Source organism: Pocillopora verrucosa, chromosome 11 (genome assembly GCF_036669915.1).
Source record: "Pocillopora verrucosa isolate sample1 chromosome 11, ASM3666991v2, whole genome shotgun sequence".
NCBI classification, from domain to species: domain Eukaryota; kingdom Metazoa; phylum Cnidaria; class Anthozoa; order Scleractinia; family Pocilloporidae; genus Pocillopora; species Pocillopora verrucosa.
The window spans coordinates 19,530,986-19,552,859 of NC_089322.1; the positions used below are offsets into that span (position 1 = coordinate 19,530,986).

The following is a 21,874-nucleotide window of genomic DNA, read 5'->3' on the forward strand; positions in this document are numbered from 1 at the left end:
TAAAAAACGTGGCAACCGGCCTAGCAACAAGACTTTTGTGAATAGATGACTGAAAAATCATTTCCTGGTGATGAAGGGTGACACCTTCAAATGAATGAATCAAACACAGGTTTTTTTGAAGAGGAGGTTGTCGTTTCACTGAAAGTTACTGCATCAGAGAGGGATTGAAAACAGCTCATTGTCATGAAGAGAAGGTAATTCTCCCAAGTTTTTCCTTGAGTTAAAGTTTCAATGTTGCTTTCGACACAGTGCTCACGGTCATGTATTTGTTGTTTTTAAATACTATCAGACATTATATTTTTTCCAACACCAGCCTTGTACATTAATGGTTATGGCTTTCTGTTAACAGCACCATTCAGATTGATGAAGTTGTTTTAATTCATTTGATCAACTATTCGAAAAAAGTCTCTCAGTTCTTTCAAACTAAATGTTCTCTGTTAGTTGAAGTGAAACATAGCAGAGCTGTCTTGACAGAAGTTCGTGTGTTTGCACTGCTCTCCTAACTCTAAGCAAACATTCGTCTATCTGCAACTCCAATACAAGTTCCGTATGGACGCAAAGTTACGGTGATGAATAGTTAAATTTCTGGTGCATGCTTTCCTGATGTTTCCGCTGACTGGAGCCTAAACCATAACTTCTCCCAGAGCATAACTTGCAGTGCAGGCATATTTTCCCGAGCGACCGCTCGGGATTCATTCGTAAAACGTTTGGCCGCCATCTTGAAAAAACATGGCGGCTCGTTCGTTTAAAGTGAGCTTGCAGCGCTTACCCGCTTTTCTCTATAAGACGCCTGTACTGCAAGACACCCTTACTGCAAAGGCTATACTGCAACCGTAGTATCCCCGTGTTCCCATTAGTTTAACACATATCATTATTGGAAAAGTTATTAAACGTACAATTTTGTTATTGCAATAAGTGAAAACACCAAACCAAAACCACCCGATAGTACCCCCACACAGACGATGAGTAAGTCGATGACGTAACGACTGGTACTGATCTGCTCGAGGTGAAGCATAATGTCGAAAAGACAGGGGAAAACCAAAGTAAGTAGGACACCTGATATGCTACCAATTACCGCCATTAGCAACGAGAACTGTGGAAGGAGCACAGCAACCATTACAGTAAATACCACAAAGACAGATCGCAGCGAGTAAATCATGATGCGTTCCTTGATGGACAATGGATGCTTCTCGTCGGGAAAGCATGGAGGGATACACGAAATCTGCGCTTTGTGTATAATTGTAATGAGGGTTAACAGGGGTAGGGCATACGAGAACAGACCGTTGAACCCCAGGAGGGCGTTGGCTGTATTCTGGAGAGCCCCTGGTGGGAGATTTTCAGAGATTTCTTGCTGGGTTTGTCCTTTGAAGGTTAAAACTGCTATGAAACCGTAAATTAGTTTGGTCACAGCCGAAGCAAAGAAAGAGTAGTTCATTATACTATTAAACTCTTCTGGTTTTTCCATGGTTTCTTCGATGCCTGGCAGATAAGGATGACACACGAAGCTGAACAGGATAATTCCCCATGCTACGGGAAATCCCTCTAGCGTTGTCACGCCGAGGTTGAAATCCCATTCATAACGCTGTGTCACGCCATATCCAATGACTGAGGAAAACACCATAACAAGAGCGACAACACTGAACATGCTGAGCCAAGAGACGTGTTTAAGATGATTCAGGAAGACTGACGGGAGCAGAAGAACACCCGCAATGACGGTCCACAAGGAATACGAGAGGGCATGGTGCTCAAACAAGTCGTTGAAAAAGTCGGCGACGAGAAGCAGGTAAAGGACGCATGCGCAAGCGAGTTGCATCACCTGAGCGCCGCATACTACAGCACTACCATACTTTTTCCAACATGCTTGACCTAAAATCAGAAGTATATTAAATAATAATGAAGTATATAAAGTAATAATGTTATTGTAATTACTCACAATATCATTAACACGATACTCATTAGTAATATTATTAAGACTGTGTGCTCCACAATCAAACGAGTGATTAACAAAATCGGAAGACCACAGAGCGGGAGTTTGATTTGTTTAATACAAGTACGATTACAAATAGAATTGAACGACTAGAAGTCCTGATACCCATTAATGAAAACTATAATGAAATCTGAATTGGTTATACGTTTTCATAAAAGGAAACTGTTAACTCGGCGAATGTGCGACGGCAGCGCCCGCGCGTGACGCGTTTTGTCTAATTACATTGTTCAATGACAAACATGATGCGCACACGGTCCTATTAGTGCCAAAAACGTGTACGCGTGTGTGCGCATTTCGGCGAGTTAACTGTTGTTTTTCATGAAGACGTCCGACCAATGGCAAGTTTGGCTCTCAAATTTTGTTATAGTTATGTATATTTGGTGACAAAACTTCGTGTTGTCCAACTTTACAACCTGGATAATAACAATGTTAGTGATGATGCTAATGATGACATCAATAGCAACAACATTTTCACATCCGCAGTTCACGTATACGATTTTCATGTAATCACAGTCATTGATTCACCACTTCACGGGTTTATTTGGCGCTCGGTTGGCTTGTTAGCTCAGTCGGTAGAGCACTGCACCGGTATCGCAGAGGTCATGGGTTCAAATCCCGTACAGACCTGAATTTTTTCAGGCCTTATTTTCACCACTACGTAAGTGGTGATCATGGCTATGAAGATCGCCTTCATATTCAACATTTTCACAACAACAAATTAAACAAATACGATCAATATGACTGCAGTGGGTATTTCTACATCGTTGCACCTTACCTATCAAAGCGTAACTGTTCCTCGTTCGAACTCCTCGTGCACCTTGACCATTGAACGGCTTTTCGTACAAACACTCTATGATAAGTTTCCCTGTGTAGTTAGTGATTACTGAGATGATAACAATGGCCACCAGAGACATGTACCCCCCCTGCATAACAGCAAATGGGACGCCAAGGGTTCCCGTTCCTGAAAGTTGAAAATAATTCAAATAAACTCAACTGTACAGCAAATAGTACCAGCAGTTTCATTTAAAACCTACTATCGGTTTGCCAGTGAGAGCTTTTAGCTTAATTGCTCCGGTGATTGTAGAGATACGCACGCTGCTAATGGTCTGGGATTGCGTCAAATTTCGCCAAAATCACCTCGCGCAAGGTGACTATCATCTGAAGCGCTAGATTTCAAAATGGCTGCCTCGCGTTTTGTCAATGGTAACGAGGAAGAGTTAAACGCGTCAGAAGGAAATTCTAGAAAATACTACTAAGTCTGGCATAACACTTTTCAAAAGAAATGAATGGAGTTTTGCCGATTGAATTAAATAAACCTTTTAAATTTTAGTGGAGACTGGCTGCCTATCTCGATACGAGTAATTAAAAAAATTGTAACAGAATAGTATCAACAACAGAACGAATTCAAAGCAGTATTTGAAAGCACCTGAGGAATTATATCTAAATAATGAATCGCCTCAGGGTCAGTGAACATGAATTGTTGAATAATCCCATCAACTTCGTCTCGGGAATTATTCAACAATATTCACTTCGCCTTCGGCGAATAACTGTTGAATTATTCCTGCTTGGTATTTCTTCAATGATTTTCTTCGTTGTCGCTTTTTATGCACAACGGAAATTAATCCAGCCCGCCCCCGATATCGAGTATTACTAGTTGATGGTAGGAAGCCAAATATATCGATCTGTTGTTTTATTTTTCCGTTCAGCTGTGACCTCGTTTTTGTGCTCTTCTTTCTTAAGCCGATGTCTCAGTGGCAAAGAATCTTCCATTATTGAGATCATGTCTTTGAATTATTTAAGTCTTGGTGAATTTAACAAAAGGTGTTTTTCTTAAGGGCGAAATTTGAAATCCGATCTAGCAACGCTGAAGATATTGAAGATCTTAAAAGAGAATTTGTTTTTAAATTTTACGATCACTGAATGGGAGTTTGCTAAAAAAAAAAGACACTTTCTAATTTTGTTAGGGTAACTTTCTCCACAGTATAGGGAAGAAATTTAACGAGAAATTTTCCGAAAAACTGAAATCAAAAGTAGTTTGTAAAACATCATATTTAAATTTAGTTGGGTAACGTTCGCCAGGAAAAATTTATCTTTGACTTAATTAGTTTTGTGACTTTAATTAAACCATTCAGCTCCTGAGATCTTTTGGACTTGAGAACAGCAAGATTTTTATCAAGTTTTCTTTTTTTGTTTGCCTTTTATTTGTTACTGGATGGCTCACACTGTTGTTTTCATGTGAAATTTTGTGATCGCAGCTGTGAAATTCAGTCAAAAGGAAAAAACAAACGTGGTTAATTTTTTATGATCGGAAGCCATCGAATTTAGAAAGGATAAACATTGCTTTTAATTAATAGTGGACAGGTATTCAGTAATATTTAATTGATTTACCACGAAATTGTTTTTCTTTAATGTAGTGGTGAACACCCACGCTAATAAAAAAATCGTATTTTTTTCCTTAGCTATCGGAAACAACCCTTTGCTCTTCAAAACCCGCCTTTGTACAATTATCCATAACACCTTAATTATTTATGTGTTTCTTCGATAAGAATAAAAGAAATTGAGTTAGCTTTTTAATGAAGAAAACCATCTCATTGAAATGTTTTGATTTTAACACAGGAACTGAGTCGTCAATTAAAAAAAAAAAAGAAAAAGATTTTTAAATCGGCGCTGGTTCATATCAGAAAGACAAAATAGGAACGGAAAATTTGTAAAGAATCTTACAATGATAAATCTACGTCGGAATTTCCTTCAGCTCGGAAGGGAGCTAAAAGGCAAATTTCTGAGCTACTTTTGAATTTTAGTTTCGGAGCTTAAAAAAATTACTCGTTACATTGCTGCTGTCTTTGACTTTGTATGGAAGTGAACTTCAATTTTTGGATGAATAAAAAAACGTGATATCCTAAATAATGAAAGATAGAAGCCTGAAAAGGGAAATGTTTTCCAGTCTTAAAAAGTTGGCGAATGTCTCCTGGAAAAAATTTTATATTTTTAGTTTGCGATGATCCATCGAGTAATCGGTACATTTATAACAGATACAGAAGAACGAGTTATTTTAAAACCGGAGAAAACCAGTCATAGCACCAGATCTGAGAGCAAACTAATTTCTATACATTTATTTAGATAATCAGAACTTTTTCATCTTACACAATTTTGATTTTAAACAATTTTTTATCAAAAACAAGCCAATCATCCAGTTTTTCCATCGGCCAAGATAATAAGAAAGTAGATCAGAATTTAGTTCAGTTCAAACAAGTGAATTGGAAAGAAGTTCTTCCATTTTCCCAACAATGGTTTGGATTAAAATTCACTCGGTCGAGACTTTAAAATATATCATTCAGCATTCATACCATCGTAGACATGTTGCATAGATAAAATATGTTTTTCGATCGAGAATATCCGGCGGCAAAAAAATCAATAATTTGATGCGTGGAACACTTGCCACAGGGGAGAAGCTGACCGCGATTAAAATTCTGGTGAAAAATAACGATGAAGACATTTAGAACGTCGTTTCCTTCCCCCATTAAAATCAGCTTTTCTTCGACCGGAGAATTGGGAGAACAATTGTAAGACATTATAATTCTGAAACTTACCTTGTATCAAGTTTAATACATTCCAGGCTGCTTGTAGAGCCGAAGTATTTTTTGAAGACTCCTTTTCGTTAGCCTTAGTCATTTCCTCGCTCGGGTAAACTATTTCATCCTCGTCGCTTTCTCCTTGATTTTCAACGTGAAGATACTCCCTGCTCTCGTGGCGTTCTCTATTTCTTCCGCCAAACAAAGGCGAAGGCAAATGATTCTTCAAGAAATCTCTAATAGCTTGAGCCATTGCGGCGAGTGTGATGTCGAAGAGATTTATCGAAATACCTCAGGTCGTTCGTGGTCTTTCTTCAATAATGCATTCACAACTGTGCATGCGTTGCGTTCTGGATTCAGTGCCAGCGGTGTGGTGTCTTGGGTCTCTCCAACACACTAGTCTATTAATTTATAATGAGGTTAACACACTCAATTTAAAACTCCGTATTCTTAATTCTGTCTTGCATGCTGTTAAGACTTTCCTAAACAATACCTTCTAGGGAAGATCTTGGGGTAAGAACTATGATTAGAAATGGCTTCTTGTCCACAAAAACGCTGGTTTTATTTGGTTCTTCGCTTGCTTTCGAATTGGCCTGTGGATTAACGAGAGCATAATTTGCATTTACTCCCCTGGGATAATGTCCCAGTGGATTCCCTCTATCAGCACTCTTCACGTCTGTCTTACAACGGAACAGTTTGGGCGCAGTTATTGCCAGAAAACATTTCCACATTTCCAGATTTTTTTGTATTTTGGTTCCGTGACTTAACACAAACGGTTCAGAGTAGTGTGAAATGGCTTAAGTTACCGGCAAATGGTTAATCCGTTAAGCCGCAATGGCTTTGTATCGCATCAATCTACTCACCGTAAAGTGAAATGGTTTGGCGTGACGACAAAAGGTTTAGTACAAACCGAAATGATCTAGTGTTACAGCAGTTGGTTTACGCCGTAACCGCCAAAAATTACAAAGGTGAAATGGAAAAGTCCAGCTTGAAATGGAACAGTCTATGTGGAGTCTTAGGTCACAACCTTTTAGTTATTTATAGTTTTTAGGCACCCTTTATTTATAGTTTCGTCGTCTTAAAACAATGAATCGCTATATCACGTTTCCTAGCAATGGTTCTGACTGTCTAGACTGTAGGTGTGCTATCGCAAAAATGATGCATTTTATCAGTTATTCAATCATTTCTTTTGTTTCAGATTCTTATTGTATCTTGAAGTAGTAAAATAAAGAATTCTTACCATGGTTAGGCTTAACCATGGTAAGAATTCTCTATTTAAAGAACGGCAGTTTTCACTGTAAGAAACCGAAAAGAACAATTTGAAACTGGCTAACAGCAATTTGAACTCCCAACAAGGTTAAGCCGCGACTATTAGAAATTTTACGACCTCAGTCAGAACCATTGCTAGAAAACGTGATACGGCGATTCATTGTTATCAAAACTACAACTAAAGGGTGCCTAAAAACTATCAAAACTATATAGTTAAAAACTACATAGTTATAAATAGTTTACGGTGAAAACTGCTGTACTTTAAATGGAGAATTCTTACTATGGTTACGGGTGACTATGGTAAGAATTCTCCATTTTACTACCTCAAGATAAAATAAGAATCTGAAATAAAACGAACGACAAAAATACTGATAAAATGCATCATTTTACGTAACAGCACATTTAAAGTCTAGACAGTCAGAACCATAACTTGGAAACTTGATAAAGCGATTCGTTGTTTTAGGGCGACGAAACTACAACTATCGGGGCGCCTAAAAACTATAAAAACTATAGGGCTGTGACCTAAGACCCAACATCGAATGTTTCATTTGAAGCTTGACTTATCGATTTCACTTTTGTATTTTTGGCTTTTACGGCGTAAACTAACAGCTGTAACACTGGACCATTTCGGTTTGTGCTAAACCTTTTGTCGTCAAGCTAAACCATTTGGGGTCACGCTAAACCATTTCACTTTACGGTGGGTAGATTGATGCGATACTATACCATTGCGGCTGACGATTAACCATTTGCCGATAACTTAAGCCATTTCACACCACTCTGAATTATTTGTGTCAAGTCACTCAACCAAAGTACAGTTAGTTGAACCGTTTGTCATTTCGGCACTGAACCATTTCAGTAAACACTTGGCCAATCTTTTTTTTTTTTACACAGTTTCTGAATTGTATAAACTATTGATACTGAAGATTTCATTTCACCAAAGGCAATTTGTCCATTTATATTTTGAATAAATCTCTTGAGATAAGATAAACCGTTCTCCAAAAGACAATTAGGGTAAGTACTAAAACGTAGAACCACTAAAACCACCTAAAACCACCTACAACCACCTCAAAAATTTTAACAACCACCTCAAAAACATCTAAAGCGACCCGCAAAAAATCTAAAACCATCTAAAACAAGGCATAAAGGTCTAAAATAAGGCGAGACGACAAAATGTCATATACGTGAAAAATGAGAATCGAACGAAACCTCCACCTCCTTTATCTCAGTAGTAAAAGACTTAAAGAACTTTACAAGCAGACGTTTTGGCTCATGTTTCAAAAACTGAACCATCAAGTTTCCAAAAATAATAGAGTAAAATAACAAACTCGTAGTCAAAAGACTGAATTGACTTGGCTTTTTCTACTCTGGGTACCAGCAGACGTTTTGGCTCACGTCTAGCCGGAAAAAGTATGAATAAGAATGGTCATTAAAAATATTTTAAGCGAATTGTGCGTACCTTCGGGATCTTCCTTTGGCACAAACACCATCGTGCTGGCATTTATACAGCATGCAGTTGTACGAGTGGTGCCACTCACGCAATAGTGACTCACGTTTTGCTCCTATTGCATTTCCGGTGCTGAGATTTTAAACGGAGAAAAGCAATACCTTGGACCATTACGTAATCAAATGAGACGTGAGCCAAAACGTCTGCTTGTAAAGTTACCAGTACTACTGAGGTAATAGCCGTTGTTACACTGTCCCTTTTACCCATGGGTAAATAGCGTTTGCCCACGGGCAAGGACGTTTTTGAGTGTAACCGCTTTCCCCGGACCGAAACTGCCCTAGGGTTATTTCCATGGATACATCAAAAAGAACAAAAGAACTTCCCATGACAGTTCCTGAACCGAAAAGTTTAGTTCATCTGCTCCCTGAGGTGGCTTGACCAATCATAAAGCAGAATGTAGCTAATATAGGAAATCGCCTGCAGTGTTTTGAGGTGACCTCCGATGCACTTGGCTAATTTCGCGCCTTCTGCGGTGTCTTCTCGCAAAAAACTGCTGGAGGACTGTCGTATAAAAGGCAGGAGAATCACTGAAATTAAGCTTAATAGATCTCGATTCGTAACATCCATGTTGCTCTGTACTTTTCCTACCAATTTGTCAGGTCAGTGAACTCATATCTAATTTTATTGTTTTTTTAGAGGGCACGGTAACGAATCTTGCAATCTGATTGGTTCTTTACCCGGTCAGTATTTTCCTTTCTCTGCCCACGGGCCACGGTAACGCTTTCGTGAGTCGCCGAGTGCATCCCAACTTTCGTTGTCATTTTTCATAAATATACCTCGTTTTCCGGCTGGGCAGTATTTTTAAGCAAACACGTCGGTCACTACCTCAAGCCGATAAATAACTTATGAATCCTCTCTTTTCTCTCTATCAAATCACTTTGGTTGACAGAAAAATATTGGTTTCAGAATGAATTTGTATAAACAATAGTGTCATTACGTTGGTTGACAAGCGGCCTAAAAACCTTCTGCAATTAATTTTAATCGTTCACAAAAAGTACCCAGAAAGTTGGAACGTGAGGTATTTGGTTACAGTTAAACTGAACGATGGAACTTTCATTCTTTTAATATCTGAATTTTCTCGAGCAATTTGTTCATAGTGAAAGAGCGAGCGAAGTTTTAATTTAAGTTCTACAACAAATATACGCTCCTGGTGAGTCTTTCCAATTCCGTTCAATTTGGACATTTGTACCTTAAATTGCACAACAGAAATTGAAGGAATTTTTTGAGAAAAGGCCGCATTACATTCCCTTGTGTCTCGTTGGAGTGTGCTGTTCGAATTTAGTTTTTGTGAAGGAAAGATCAGAGTTAAACACGCCATTACAGCAAACAAACGAGCAAACCCTCACAACTTCAAAATAAAAAGATTGAATTTACTCACAATTAATTTCCTCGCCGTTTACTTAATGAACAGAGGTAAATCTTCGTACATGAATGAATCGTCGATGAGAGTGAATAATACTTTCCGTTAGATCATTAACTGATTTTGAAGAAAACATTGTCGTGACAGTCCTTGCCAAACTAGTTCTATTGGTTTTCAAATGTTCCTTCGCTTTTCTTTTTCATGTGCGCTCTCTAATTGACAGGTGTCAGTTTGTGACAGATACTTGTAAAAATAATGTTTCAAAGTTTGTTTGGAAGCCTTTTAAATCACCTTTATCGTTACGGAAATGAAAATGTTTCGCTGAGGCATCTCTCTTAAATTTGTATCACCTCTATTTTAACTACCATTTACCCACTCAAAAATTGTTCAGTTTATGGAAGATCTTGCCGTATTTACGGCCATAAATCATTCGGGTTCTTTCGGAAAGAATTTCGTCAAGTTTAAAAACAATAAATATGTTATTTACCGGCTAAGGGTCGGTCCGTATGGTGAAAAACTGTGACCTCGGTCTTGAAAATGCTGCCCTCGGTCTACGGCCTCGGGCAGTATTTTCAAGACCTCGGTCACAGTTTTTCACCATACGGACCTCCCAGCCGGCAAATAACATATATATATTTGACCCTAACGGGAGTCTTTTACTGTGTAACCGCATCCCCAAGGGTAACATGAAACATGAACTTAACCAAACCCAAGCCATTTACCCTCCGTAATGCCCCAAACCCAAGGTGTGTGTAGCCACGGCTGATATAAAATATAATTAGCATGCTCTTGCATTTCATTTCGTGCGATGGTTGATTTTACAACGGACCAGGGAGAGTAAGATTTCAGGGGGAGGTGGAGGTTTTGTTCGATTCTCGTATTTCATGTACGTGACATGTTGTCGTCTTGCCTTTGACATTTATGCCTTGTTTTAGATGGTTTTAGATTGTTTGCGAGTGGCTGTGGATGTTTTTTTAGGTGGTTGTAGGTGGTTGTTGAAATTTTTGAAGGTAGTTACTAAAACAAGGAATGACCTAAAATGACCTAAGATGGCCTAAAATGACCTAAAATGACCTAAGATGGCCTAAAATGACCTGAAATGACCTAAAATGACTTATAATGACCTATAATGACCTATAATGACCTATAATGACCTAAAACGACTCAACATGACCTAAAATGACCTTGATTAATTTCTAAAATGTCCTTAAACGACTTGAGTTTGCAGACTGGATCACGGACCGGATCACGGATTGGATCACGGATCGGATCATGGATTGGATCACGGATCGGATCACGGATCATGGATCGGATCATGTCTAGCCTGCAGGGTAGGTGTCTTGTTAGTGCGAGCTAACGCTAAAAGCTAGCGATCGTTTGTTCGACCGGCCATTTTTGATTTGCAGCTAGAATGGACGGTGGGGGTAGGGGGCGGGGGAAGGGAGAAAAGACGCCTGCCCGAAGAGGCTGTTAAAATGCCATACGCCGCCTGATTAGTTGCGCTTCACTGCATTTCCGGAAACAAGAAGGTAACCAATAAAAATGAGTTTATTTAAAAGCCTTTGACAATGACTTCCGGCAAAAACAAACACACGTGGAGCCGAGCCGTCAAATCTAGCTACATAATGCGTAATGTCCGATAAGAGTGCAAGTGACAACTGTAGGCTTTGTGGAGTTTCCTTCAAAATTCAGTTCTGAAATCTCCCCAAGCAAAAGCACTCTTCATCAGAAAGTATTTTCAAACCTTCGAAACGGAAGGAGTGTTTTTTAGTTGTTTTGAGCGAAATTTTTCGTCAAGTTGGATTTTCCTTGGTGCAAGATAGCTCGAGATTTTCAGATCGTGTTTGCAACCCATGTGGCCGTAAGATTTGAAATTTAGGCCAATTGTACCACTTTGTCAAGAACGCGACTGCAATGAAGTCTACTCCAGTGAAAACTAGCAAAAGAAACCTTGACACGCCAGATAAAGCTAGTCCACCGTGGAGGAAATCAAAATCTGTACGTGTTAGTTCTCCAATTGGCAAGACTCCGTTGAGGGAAGTTCCTCCTCTCACGCGATCGAAAAAGTCTCTCGTCTTTGAAAACGCTGTGAATACCTTGTCTGCCTTGGTGGTACAGGAAAACTAGATGCTTAGTCATAAGAATGTGGAAGATCTTTCAAACGATGGTATAAAAATCGTGTTCATGAATCCGTCTGGAAACGTGACTGCGAGAATTCCCAGAGATTCCCAAACAAAAACATTGATGAAGAACATTGCCACTAAACAATGGAGAGAAGCGATTAATGCGCTTTTAAGGCACGAAGAAATTAAGCCTGAACTATATAAGGGAATCTCCAAGCTAGTGTCGCTCGAGTTTGACGAATACTTGAATTACTTGTAATCTTCACTCCCCTACCCTCACCCCTCTCCTTATTTTTGACCGTCGACCGCCCCCTTGGTGTAAATTTTTACTCTCCCCAGCCTTCCGCTGCCATTAAAATCAAAGATGGCGGCCATAATCTTCGTTATGAAATTACTTAACACTCGCTCGCCAAAATTACGCCTGCTCTGCACGCTAGATCATGTAAAATAAAATTAGAAATTTTGCGCGACAAGCCAAAAACAAAAGTCTGCGTTTCATTTTAGAAACACTCGAGGTCATTTTAGATCATTTTGGGTCATTTTAGGTCGTTTTAGGTCATTTCAGGTCATTCCTTGTTTTAGTAACTACCAATTTTTGAGGTGGTTGTAGGTGGTTGTAGGTGGTTTTAGGAGGTTTTAGGTGGTTTTTTCATGTTTTAGCACTTACGAGACAATTAGACCATTTCTTTTTATTACAAACCATTTATTATGCCTGTATTTTTGGCGGTGACGGCCGCCCATACAAGAAGCGATCTCAAGTCTGAAGTCTAAACATAATTCTGCCTCAGAACTATGAATTTCACCATCCCTGAAGTCTGGTTCGCCTTTTGTCATCATCGGCAGTTCAGAGTCAATATACACAAGCAACAACAGGTGCAAACGAAACTACAGAGCAACGAAGTGCTTACAAACAACGTTACAGCTGAACACAGCACGGCACAACTACGAATACGAGGTGGTACAACAGCACTACACTAAATTTCTGCAACACAACAAAACACGCCACAAAACACAACATAACGGCTATTTAAACGCGAGCATTTCTCAGTTTGAAAACTTTAGAAACACGTGGAGGTTAAGGAAAAATCCTCCATTCAGAAAAAGTTGTCTTCACAATGCTTCTAGCGTTTAAAGTGTTAGCCATATATCCACGTTCACTGACTCTAACAACACGTAGGTAATAGAGCGCATGAACTCTCCTTGAAGCCGCTGTCCGATAAGAATGCACTAACTATCTTCCAGACTTCCTTGATATCTTTCGATCCCAGTGTCTTTGCATCATTGAAAATGGCGTCCTCTTCATGTTCCATAGTTGTTTTGTTCTGCTTTCATGGCTAGGGGCAAACCTATCCATCTATCGTAATTAAATCTGATGGCAATGTAAGGCTTCAAGACAAAATGATTTTATATTTTATCGAGGAAAGCTTTGATTCATTATTAGTTTAAACGGGACGATATGTTTTGATCGGTTGTCATGGAACACTGCGGACAGTACACGATCCTTGGAAACATTGGCGAGGGAGCTCATGGAATTGTTTTCAAAGCTAAGCACATTGAGGTAAATATTTCTTTAGCATACACAGTGCAGGCTTAATTCTCTGAGTTTTATTACATGAGTAATCTGTCTCGATCTGCAGTTATTCGACCCAAGGTTAGTTATATCCGACTGTCAGGCAGATCACTGTAGGAGTGTGCCAGCATTTTAGCCAGACAAGCGTTAAAAAACAAAAGTAAATATATGATAACTGGTAATGAAGAGCTTAATGAAAATTTTTCTACTCATTCGAGACTGGAATCCTAGTACTGCAGTATGGAAGCCCTATTAAAGATCACACATGATCGTTGGCATAACATAAACTATATATTTTTTTATCATATGGCATGTAAAAAAAAAAAAGAACTTTAAATGTTCATCCAGGTTTTTCTGTAGTAGATAACTGTAGTTTGATTTTTCTTCCTAGTCTCTTCATTATTTATTTGTGTGATAATTCATTTTTCATTTTCACAGAGTGGCGAAGTTGTTGCTTTAAAGAAAGTTCCATTGAGAAAGATTGAGGATGGAATACCAAATACTGCGTTGAGGTTTCATAGTCTTATTTGACCTTTTGGTATTAATTTTGCATAGTTTTTTAGAAGCTGTTATTTGTTTTCTGGTTGCAATAGCAATTTGACAGCAGAGATTTTCCCACAGCCCCATATTTCTGTAAAACAAAGTCATAGTCCCAAACGCAATCTATTATTATCACTACTATTTTTTTAACCAAAACTATAATAAAATTATCGAATGTGATCAGTTATCACCAGCCTGATTTGAGCACTAATAGGATAGTGTACAGGGATGTAGCTAAAGTTTTTAACAGGCAGGAATCTTGCAATGATAGGCGGGTATTTGGGCTGAAGGCCCACTCTAGTGTGCCTTTGGCACGCTATACCTAGATTTAAAGGTGTAAACAAATGAAATAAATAAATAACAATCTTCTGACAACATTTAAAAACATTTTGGAGAGAGAAGTAGTGCTTCACAGCCAGAAAAATCGCGTTCACAGCTGGGTAATTTTCCCTGCTTCCAGCTATTATCCACATCCCTGGTGTATGCGTAATACTTGTAATTGGACAGAATAAGAGGACAGTTAAAGGGTCAGTTAACTCCCAAGATCTCATTAGTAATTCTCATTATTTTGAACTTAGAGAAATTAAAGCATTACAAGAAATAGAAGACAACCAAAATGTAAGTATGTGGAGTTTACACATGCATTAACCCTTTAACCCCCAAGATCTCATTAGTAATTCTCCTTACTGTCTGCCATAGAGTTCCTGTGATGCCAGTTTGGAGAATTTGGTATTGAATCATCTTTTAATCCCCTAACTGATATTTTTCTTTATTCTCATTACTTTTCTGCTTGATATTGTATCAATATTGTAAGGAGAAATTCTGTCTTGGTCACTTGTGAGAGTTAAAGGGTTAATTATTATCACCCATGAATCACCCATTAGGGTCACAATTCTTAAACAAATTCTCCTTGTCAGCACCGTAAGAAATTTATAGAGAACAGTATGGAGAATATACACACTGATGTTAGGATGTAGAGGGTTAACAGTTTGCCTGTAACCATAGATATTCTTGGTGGTATATGATGATGACTGAAATGTCTTGCCTGCAAGTGACCTCACTCAGGGTTTGGACCCAACCTTGATCATTCTGAGTAGAATACATGCCTGCATGAGATCTCCTCTTCTTCCTTGCAAATGCATGTAAATGGAATTTGGGAATGTATTTTACAGTGTGCAAAGAAGTTACAGTTCTTTGATTGTATTTCTAACCTATTTCTTGGCTCTCCTTGATCAGGTTGTCAAGTTGATTGATGTGTTCCCTTATGGCACTGGGTTTGTGCTGGTGTTTGAGTACATGCTCTCTGATCTGTCTGAAGTCCTGCGCAACTCTGCCAGACCCTTGACTGAGGTTTGTAGCAGAGATACTGTGCATTATATTAATTTTTCTAAACAGGGAGATGCAGTGATCTTACATTGGTAGTGGGTAGAATGCTGGAATGCACATATGTAGCTATCCTTTAAAAGGTCTGGTTTAGGCTCAAACTATTTCATTTAGTTGTGCTTTTGGGTGAGTACATGATACGCATTAAAGATCCTGTTCTCAAAGTGTTACTCTCCACTTATGAGTACGAATCCATGGGTAACAGCAAATTAGAATGGACTTTAACTTAAGAAAGAGCAATGTAATCATGTGCTGCTCATAGTCACATCATGCTATAGTAAACTGGATACACTGTGGCAGCAATGAGCTTGTAGGCCTACACATACACCTACTTGACTCTGCCTTAACTCCTCAATTCCCAAGATCTAATTGTTAATTCTCTCCTCTAGCTGCTATTCATTTCCTTATAAATTAGTTTAAAGAATTTAGTGTTAGATCAGATAACAACTTTTACTCAATAAGGAGATGGGACTAAATTTTGTGGAGCATTTACTGAAATCATCTGCAAGTAGGCTGACATGTACTGTATGTAATCAATTATTTTTTTAGGCTCAGATCAAAAGCTACATGTTGATGTTGTTAAAAGGTGTAGTGTTTTGCCATGAGAACTCTATAATGCATAGGGTATGTACAGGAATCTATTACTATTGAGATACACATGAATGTAAAAAATGTTGACAGCTAAAAAGTATATGGGTCAGATCTTCATGCTAAGGCCCACTATTAATTGCACATGGTGAGTGATGGAAGCTATTCAAGTTTTCCTACAAGAAAAAGATTATTATATCAAAAATATTCGCCATAAACAATGGGAAATTTTGAAGGTGTAGACTCTTACAGTTGCATTTTCCTGCATTTTAATGTCTACTCATATTTATGTGTCTTTGCTGTTGCCAAAAGTCGACCAATTTGATGAGAAATGCATGTATATGAGGACTGTACAATGATATTTGTGTAAAGACTACTAGCTGGTAGCCAGCACATTACTAGTGTGAAGATCTACCCACTACTGGGCTGCTACTGTAACCCCTGTGATACTTCTTTCCTCGTAGGATTTGAAGCCTGCAAACTTGCTCATCAGTTCTACTGGACACCTTAAGATAGCAGACTTTGGTCTTGCTAGGGTATTTTCCAATGATGGCAACAGACAATACAGTCATCAAGTGGCTACAAGGTTTGATTTAAGCAATAAAGCTTTTGAATAATTTGTTTATTTAATCACTTCTCTAAAATATATGTATATGGTTGAAATAACAACTAGGATTAGACACAAAATGCTCTGACTTAGCTGAACCTGGTAGTAAGCAAGAAGCTTATTACTACGGCCCCCAACAGACTCTATGTAGCTTGATGATGGTCATCACATGGATTGCAAAATCCAGAGGTCTGAGGTTGGAGTTATTATCATGTGGAACCTAGTATTTTTTGTGTCCAAGAGCAGCTGTTATTATAGAGACTTTCCTTCTCTTTTTTTGTCACAAACAGATGGTACAGAGCCCCTGAACTGCTGTATGGAGCAAGGAAATATGATGAAGGAGTTGATCTCTGGTATTAAAACCATTTTATCAAATTTTGAATGCTACAATTTGTAATTCATTAAGTGAGTAGGTGCTGTACAGGATTGCATCCCTTGTGACCAGTGGTGACTGCATAGTGGAGCAAAGTGAGTTAACATCCTAGAGGTAGACACTGCTGCATATTGCCTCCCCCATCCCCAACCCCCTTCACCCCTTGGGTGGGATGCACATCCATTGCAGGTTACTCGCTCAGCTTCATGTCAGGTTTTCTTGAGAGTTTCATGATATCCCCTGTGTACTCCTGGCTGGAGAAGGGTGCCATGAGAGTGAAGTACCTTGCCTAAGAACACAACACAATGACCCAGCAAGCACCAGTGTCTGAGCCTACCTCTGGGGATCCATCACACATCACACTAACTATCAGACTACCTCGTTTGGGGACTGGGTTGTAAAAGCGCAGGAAACTATAGGGTGTTTTTTACTAACCACTTTTGTGTGAGGTAATGTGTTTTATTTACACTGTGTTTGTTTATTTTGTACTTACAGGGCAGTTGGTTGTATTTTTGGAGAGCTCCTCAACAATTCTCCACTTTTTCCAGTAAGTATATGGCATGACGTCATTAAGCCTATTGCAGGCGTTCAGTTATTAACCCTTTAACTCCCAATATTGATTAACATGTAACTTCCCCCTAAAATATATATTCATTATCCAGCATTAAACAGGTAATGAAAATATTCAAACTTATCAGGTAGAAGTTGTTATCTTGATCTAATACTAAATTCTTGGAACTAATTTACAAGGAAATGTGTTGTAGTTGGAGGGGAGAATTAACAACTAGATATTGGGAGTTACACGTAAAGGGTTAAAACGAAACGAAATAGTAAACGTCGCGTCAGAAGCGGGGGAGTGAAAAAACGAGAGAGGTCTGGTCGTGTTCTGTGCGCGACGCGACGCGACTCGACCCAAACCTCTCGTTTTTTCACTCCACTTCTGCTATTGCGCTGTTTCCTAACGTGCTTCGTTTTAATAACTGAACTCCAGACCTGGATCAGGCTAGACTTCCTTTTGTATGAAGTTAATTCGTTGCATGGTGGAAAAAGTTTGAAACTGAAATGGGAACAAGAAGGCAAATAATAGTCAAAGAGATTTGCTAGCTCGTGATAAACAGAAAACAGGAAAAAAAATGAATGAAATCACGTCACAGTTGTTTTATCATGAAATATGTATTCTAGATTTTTTGAGTTCCTATTTTGCAACCCCATAAGTCTTCTTTATCCTCGTTTTATCTTTTACCCATCAGTTGTTATTATTACTTCTTATTATTGTCCTTATTATTGTTTCCAGTTTTTCTTACTATGATTTCTTCGGAATTTTTCTCTTTTCTCATGTATAGTTTGAAATTTTATCCAATCAGACGGTAACTTAAGGATTAATAAGGGGAAAGAGCTGATCAACATACCTGGAGAAAAATTGTTTACATTTCTTCCTTTCGTTGTTTTATTGTTCAGGGTGAAAGTGACATTACACAGCTTTACTGTGTACTTCGAGTATTGGGAACACCCAGTCAAGGACAGGTAACATAACGTGTAACATTTCGTGGCTGAACTGGTCTAAAACCTAGTTGCAATAACAATGTCATTGAAAAAAAAAAACAAAAACAAAAGCAAAGAAAAAAGCCAAATAGCAATTTATTAGCATTTAAAAACTACCCTCTGGTTATATGTCCGGCAGCCCATCAATTGTCAAGGAATTTAGACTAAATCAGGCGTTATCAGATGTTGTTTATACAAAATTTTAAGCATTCCAAACAATGAAGAATGTTATTTGCTGATGCGGTATGCTTATGCTATATGCTAAATAATTCGAATTTGGCTTTTTTTTTGCTTTTTTCCATGACAACGTTGCTGCAATCAGATGTATACAGGAGCCCATTGCTCGTAGGATCCTGGTGTATATTTATAATAGCTTGAGTATCTGTACAATGACAACAATTACTTGTTTGATACCTGAAATGACTGCTCCACCTCCATGAAATTACTAAGAAAACAGTCCATGTATCTCGATGGTGTTCGGAATCTTATAGTTTTGGTATTTTATCGTGTTTTGTATGAATTCAGTCACATTTGTGTGTGATTTTTTTAATGGAATTCTTTAAATAAGCCGGATAAGCTCACAGCATTGTATTAGAAATAGATTTTTGATTTATAATTTGCTAAAATTTTCATTAAAATGACAAATAGAATTTTAACCTTAGTGCAAGCCAGCTAATTCCTTCTCCTTGAAATAGGGAATGACAGAACTACCGGATTACAACAAAATCGTTTTTCCTGAAATGCCGCCAATACCTCTAGAGAATATTGTTCCTGATGCTTCACCAGAGGTGCGTGTATCATGAACATCCCGTGCGTGTGCCGCGCATGTGGTGCGTGTGTTCCGTAGATATTTTCATACGTACCCGGTGCGTGTGCCGTGTGTAAAATTACACTAGTAACAGTTATCTTCTCATTTAAATATCGCTGGGGTCTTTTTGTGCCGTGATAAGCATTTAATTTGCCGCTTCCGTGCTCAAACTTGAAGCTTCATTGAAAGGATGATTCTTGGAAGCCGTGCACAGGTTGGTAACTTATTTTTATTTTTCTTCAGGCGATAGATTTGCTGAAACGCTTCTTGGTGTACCACTCTAAAGAGAGAATTTCCGCAAAAGAGGTCAGTGGAAGTGTTTAGTTGATCTTTGCGAAATCTTTCAAATCTGAAGACTTAGCTTTAAAAGTCATCCACAACCATGATAAAGTAATTTGATTTTTCCAACAGAGTCGTTAATTCAAATTGGCCACCGTTAAGAGTTTCTAAAACCTATATTTCCAGCGTGGGCGTATCGTCCGATCCATTCGAGGAATTGTGGGTTGTTTGTGGTTTTTATACAGGAAGATGGAGCCACGCTATTGGTTGGAACATGGTAACGTGAAAAAACCCAGGAGGAAATACATTCTTATTTATTATCAGCTTTAGAAACTCCAAACGGTGGCAAATTGACGTCATCAACTAACTTAATTAAACCAAACTATCTTGTAATACTCCCCACCGACGCAGCACCACGGTTTCTTTAGGAACTGAACCCTTTATTCATAATTATGATAGCTGCAATAAAGCCTCTCCAACTCATTCACAAGTTCATGAAGGTTTAAAGGAATATCTGATGCCAGTTAGTACAGATTGAAGTTTTCTACTTGTCAAGTATCACTCCAGTGCATCGTTTCATTTCATTCCAGGCTTTATTACATCCTTATTTTTTCACGGAGCCTCTTCCAGCTCACCATTCTGAACTACCGATCCCAGCACGCAATGCGCGGAAGACATCAGGACGAGGCCCATTACGTCATACTTTTGACATTGATGTTCCTCTGGAGAAATCTCTTGTTAATCCTGCGTCCCTTGTACATAATGTTGTAGGCATGCCCGATTTTCACACTTGAGATCTTTTAAATTTTATCCAAAAGAATTGACTTTTTATGGAGCAAGAAAAAGCTAATGGAGTAATTTTCAATTAAAAGTCGGAAGTAATCCTGAATTGCTTTGATTTTGCTTTACTTCGCCTTATGATTGGTCCGGAGCAGTCGTGCCAATTTCTCAGTCAATCAAATTCAAAGCTAAGGAAAGCCAGTAAGGTCGGTTGACTTCAAAAAATGTTAAGTCGGATTTTCCGTTCCTTTCCGATCGAGTTAGACCTTTTAGAGCTCAAAATGAAAAGAAACAATGCTATAGAAAACTCTTCTTGGAAAAGAATGGATAAAAAGTCTTACAAGCGACAGAATGAGCTTTCGAGTCAACGACACTTCGATTCACCGAAGTGATACGAATTATTGCCATTGGTGAAAACTGAACTTTCGAACTTTAAGCCCAGTGGCAATTTGACGATTCCAAAGCCTGTTAGATATTATGTGTAAATGATGATATGTCAGGAAAGTATTTTTTAAGAGAAGATTTTGTCGAAGCTTACAAATGTCAGAATTTCCAACATAACGTTACCAAATTTTCTGGTTGTGAAGTCAAGTAAATAACGATCGGCTAGGCGTGGTGAATTCTACAGCGTGGGTTTCTTACACTGAAGAAGTTCGTGCGTTTTTCGTTTTCAACGGCAAATAAAGAACTGTTTTGAGTAAAGCTTTTGTCTCGAAACATTTCTTGGTTATTTTCTTCTTGCTAATTATTCGTAATAAAATGAGATCACTTCCTACTCTGGAAATATTTGCACGTTTACTTTGAAATCCTATGCGCTAGTGTGGAAGAGGTATTTTATTAAAATTTACTGCGCATTATGTTACATTAGGGACTTTTTAAGACTTACCGGCGGCAAAATTGAAATGAATCAGCGAAGCGAGTACCCCACAATCGAGAAAAAAAAATTTTTTATACCACACAATCGTCAGAGAGCTGCATTTTTTTCTTAGTTTCACTCAGTATAACAACTCGCCTCTTCTACGTAATGTTAGTATGAGAGACAGCCCTTCGCCTATTTATGGACTTAATTTTTTGAACGGGAAAAATCTTTTGCTATTTTCCACATGTTTATTTTAACGTAAAGTGGAAGTCTTATCAAATAGTGATTTTCTGGAAATGTCGCTTATTGCCTCGACTTTTTCGCGAAATTTGTCTTCTACAGACTCCGGTGGGACCTTATTTAAAACTCCTGCGAGTATTTTAATTTTCTCTAAGCTCCGCTTCCTCTAACAATGCGGCACACGATCGGTGAAAAATTCTGAAATTGATCAAGGGGAGCTAAAAGAAACGGTTTACAGAAACTTTAAAAAAAGCAATTAAAGGTAAAAACGATAGCAGGTGTTTTTTTGTGGAAAAACAAAAAATAAAACAGTTGAGATTCGAAACTAACTAACAGTAATGTACATTTTTCACAATCAAGGTAAACGAAAATTGAACAAGAAAAGGACAGCAAGAACATACTTGACAGAGGATACTTGTACAAAACGACATAGAGACATTCTAGAAAAAGTTGACTCATTGGCGCGAAACTTATCGTAATATGCCAATGT

At 38.3% G+C, this 21,874-nt stretch overlaps 2 protein-coding genes and 1 pseudogene across 2 annotated transcripts; 2 read left to right on the forward strand and 1 right to left on the reverse strand.

The window, feature by feature from the left end:
• Positions 1-412: 412 nt before the first annotated feature.
• Positions 413-5,877, reverse strand: LOC136284375 (vesicular inhibitory amino acid transporter-like). Its single transcript, XM_066174633.1, has 3 exons — positions 5,578-5,877; positions 2,763-2,948; positions 413-1,866 (listed from the first exon to the last, which is right to left on the reverse strand). Exons 1-3 carry the CDS (start codon positions 5,810-5,812, stop codon positions 887-889), a joined length of 1,401 nt encoding a protein of 466 aa, XP_066030730.1. The 5' UTR covers positions 5,813-5,877; the 3' UTR covers positions 413-886.
• A 5,447-nt stretch (positions 5,878-11,324) lies between these two features.
• Positions 11,325-12,074, forward strand: LOC131770176 (uncharacterized; annotated as a pseudogene).
• A 1,012-nt stretch (positions 12,075-13,086) lies between these two features.
• LOC131770183 (cyclin-dependent kinase 20) lies at positions 13,087-20,394 on the forward strand. The gene is made up of 12 exons (XM_059085896.2): positions 13,087-13,373; positions 13,824-13,897; positions 14,504-14,543; positions 15,162-15,275; positions 15,858-15,932; positions 16,361-16,482; positions 16,794-16,856; positions 17,372-17,423; positions 18,335-18,400; positions 19,114-19,206; positions 19,470-19,532; positions 20,096-20,394. Exons 1-12 carry the CDS (start codon positions 13,290-13,292, stop codon positions 20,297-20,299), a joined length of 1,050 nt encoding a protein of 349 aa, XP_058941879.1. The 5' UTR covers positions 13,087-13,289; the 3' UTR covers positions 20,300-20,394.
• Positions 20,395-21,874: the final 1,480 nt, after the last annotated feature.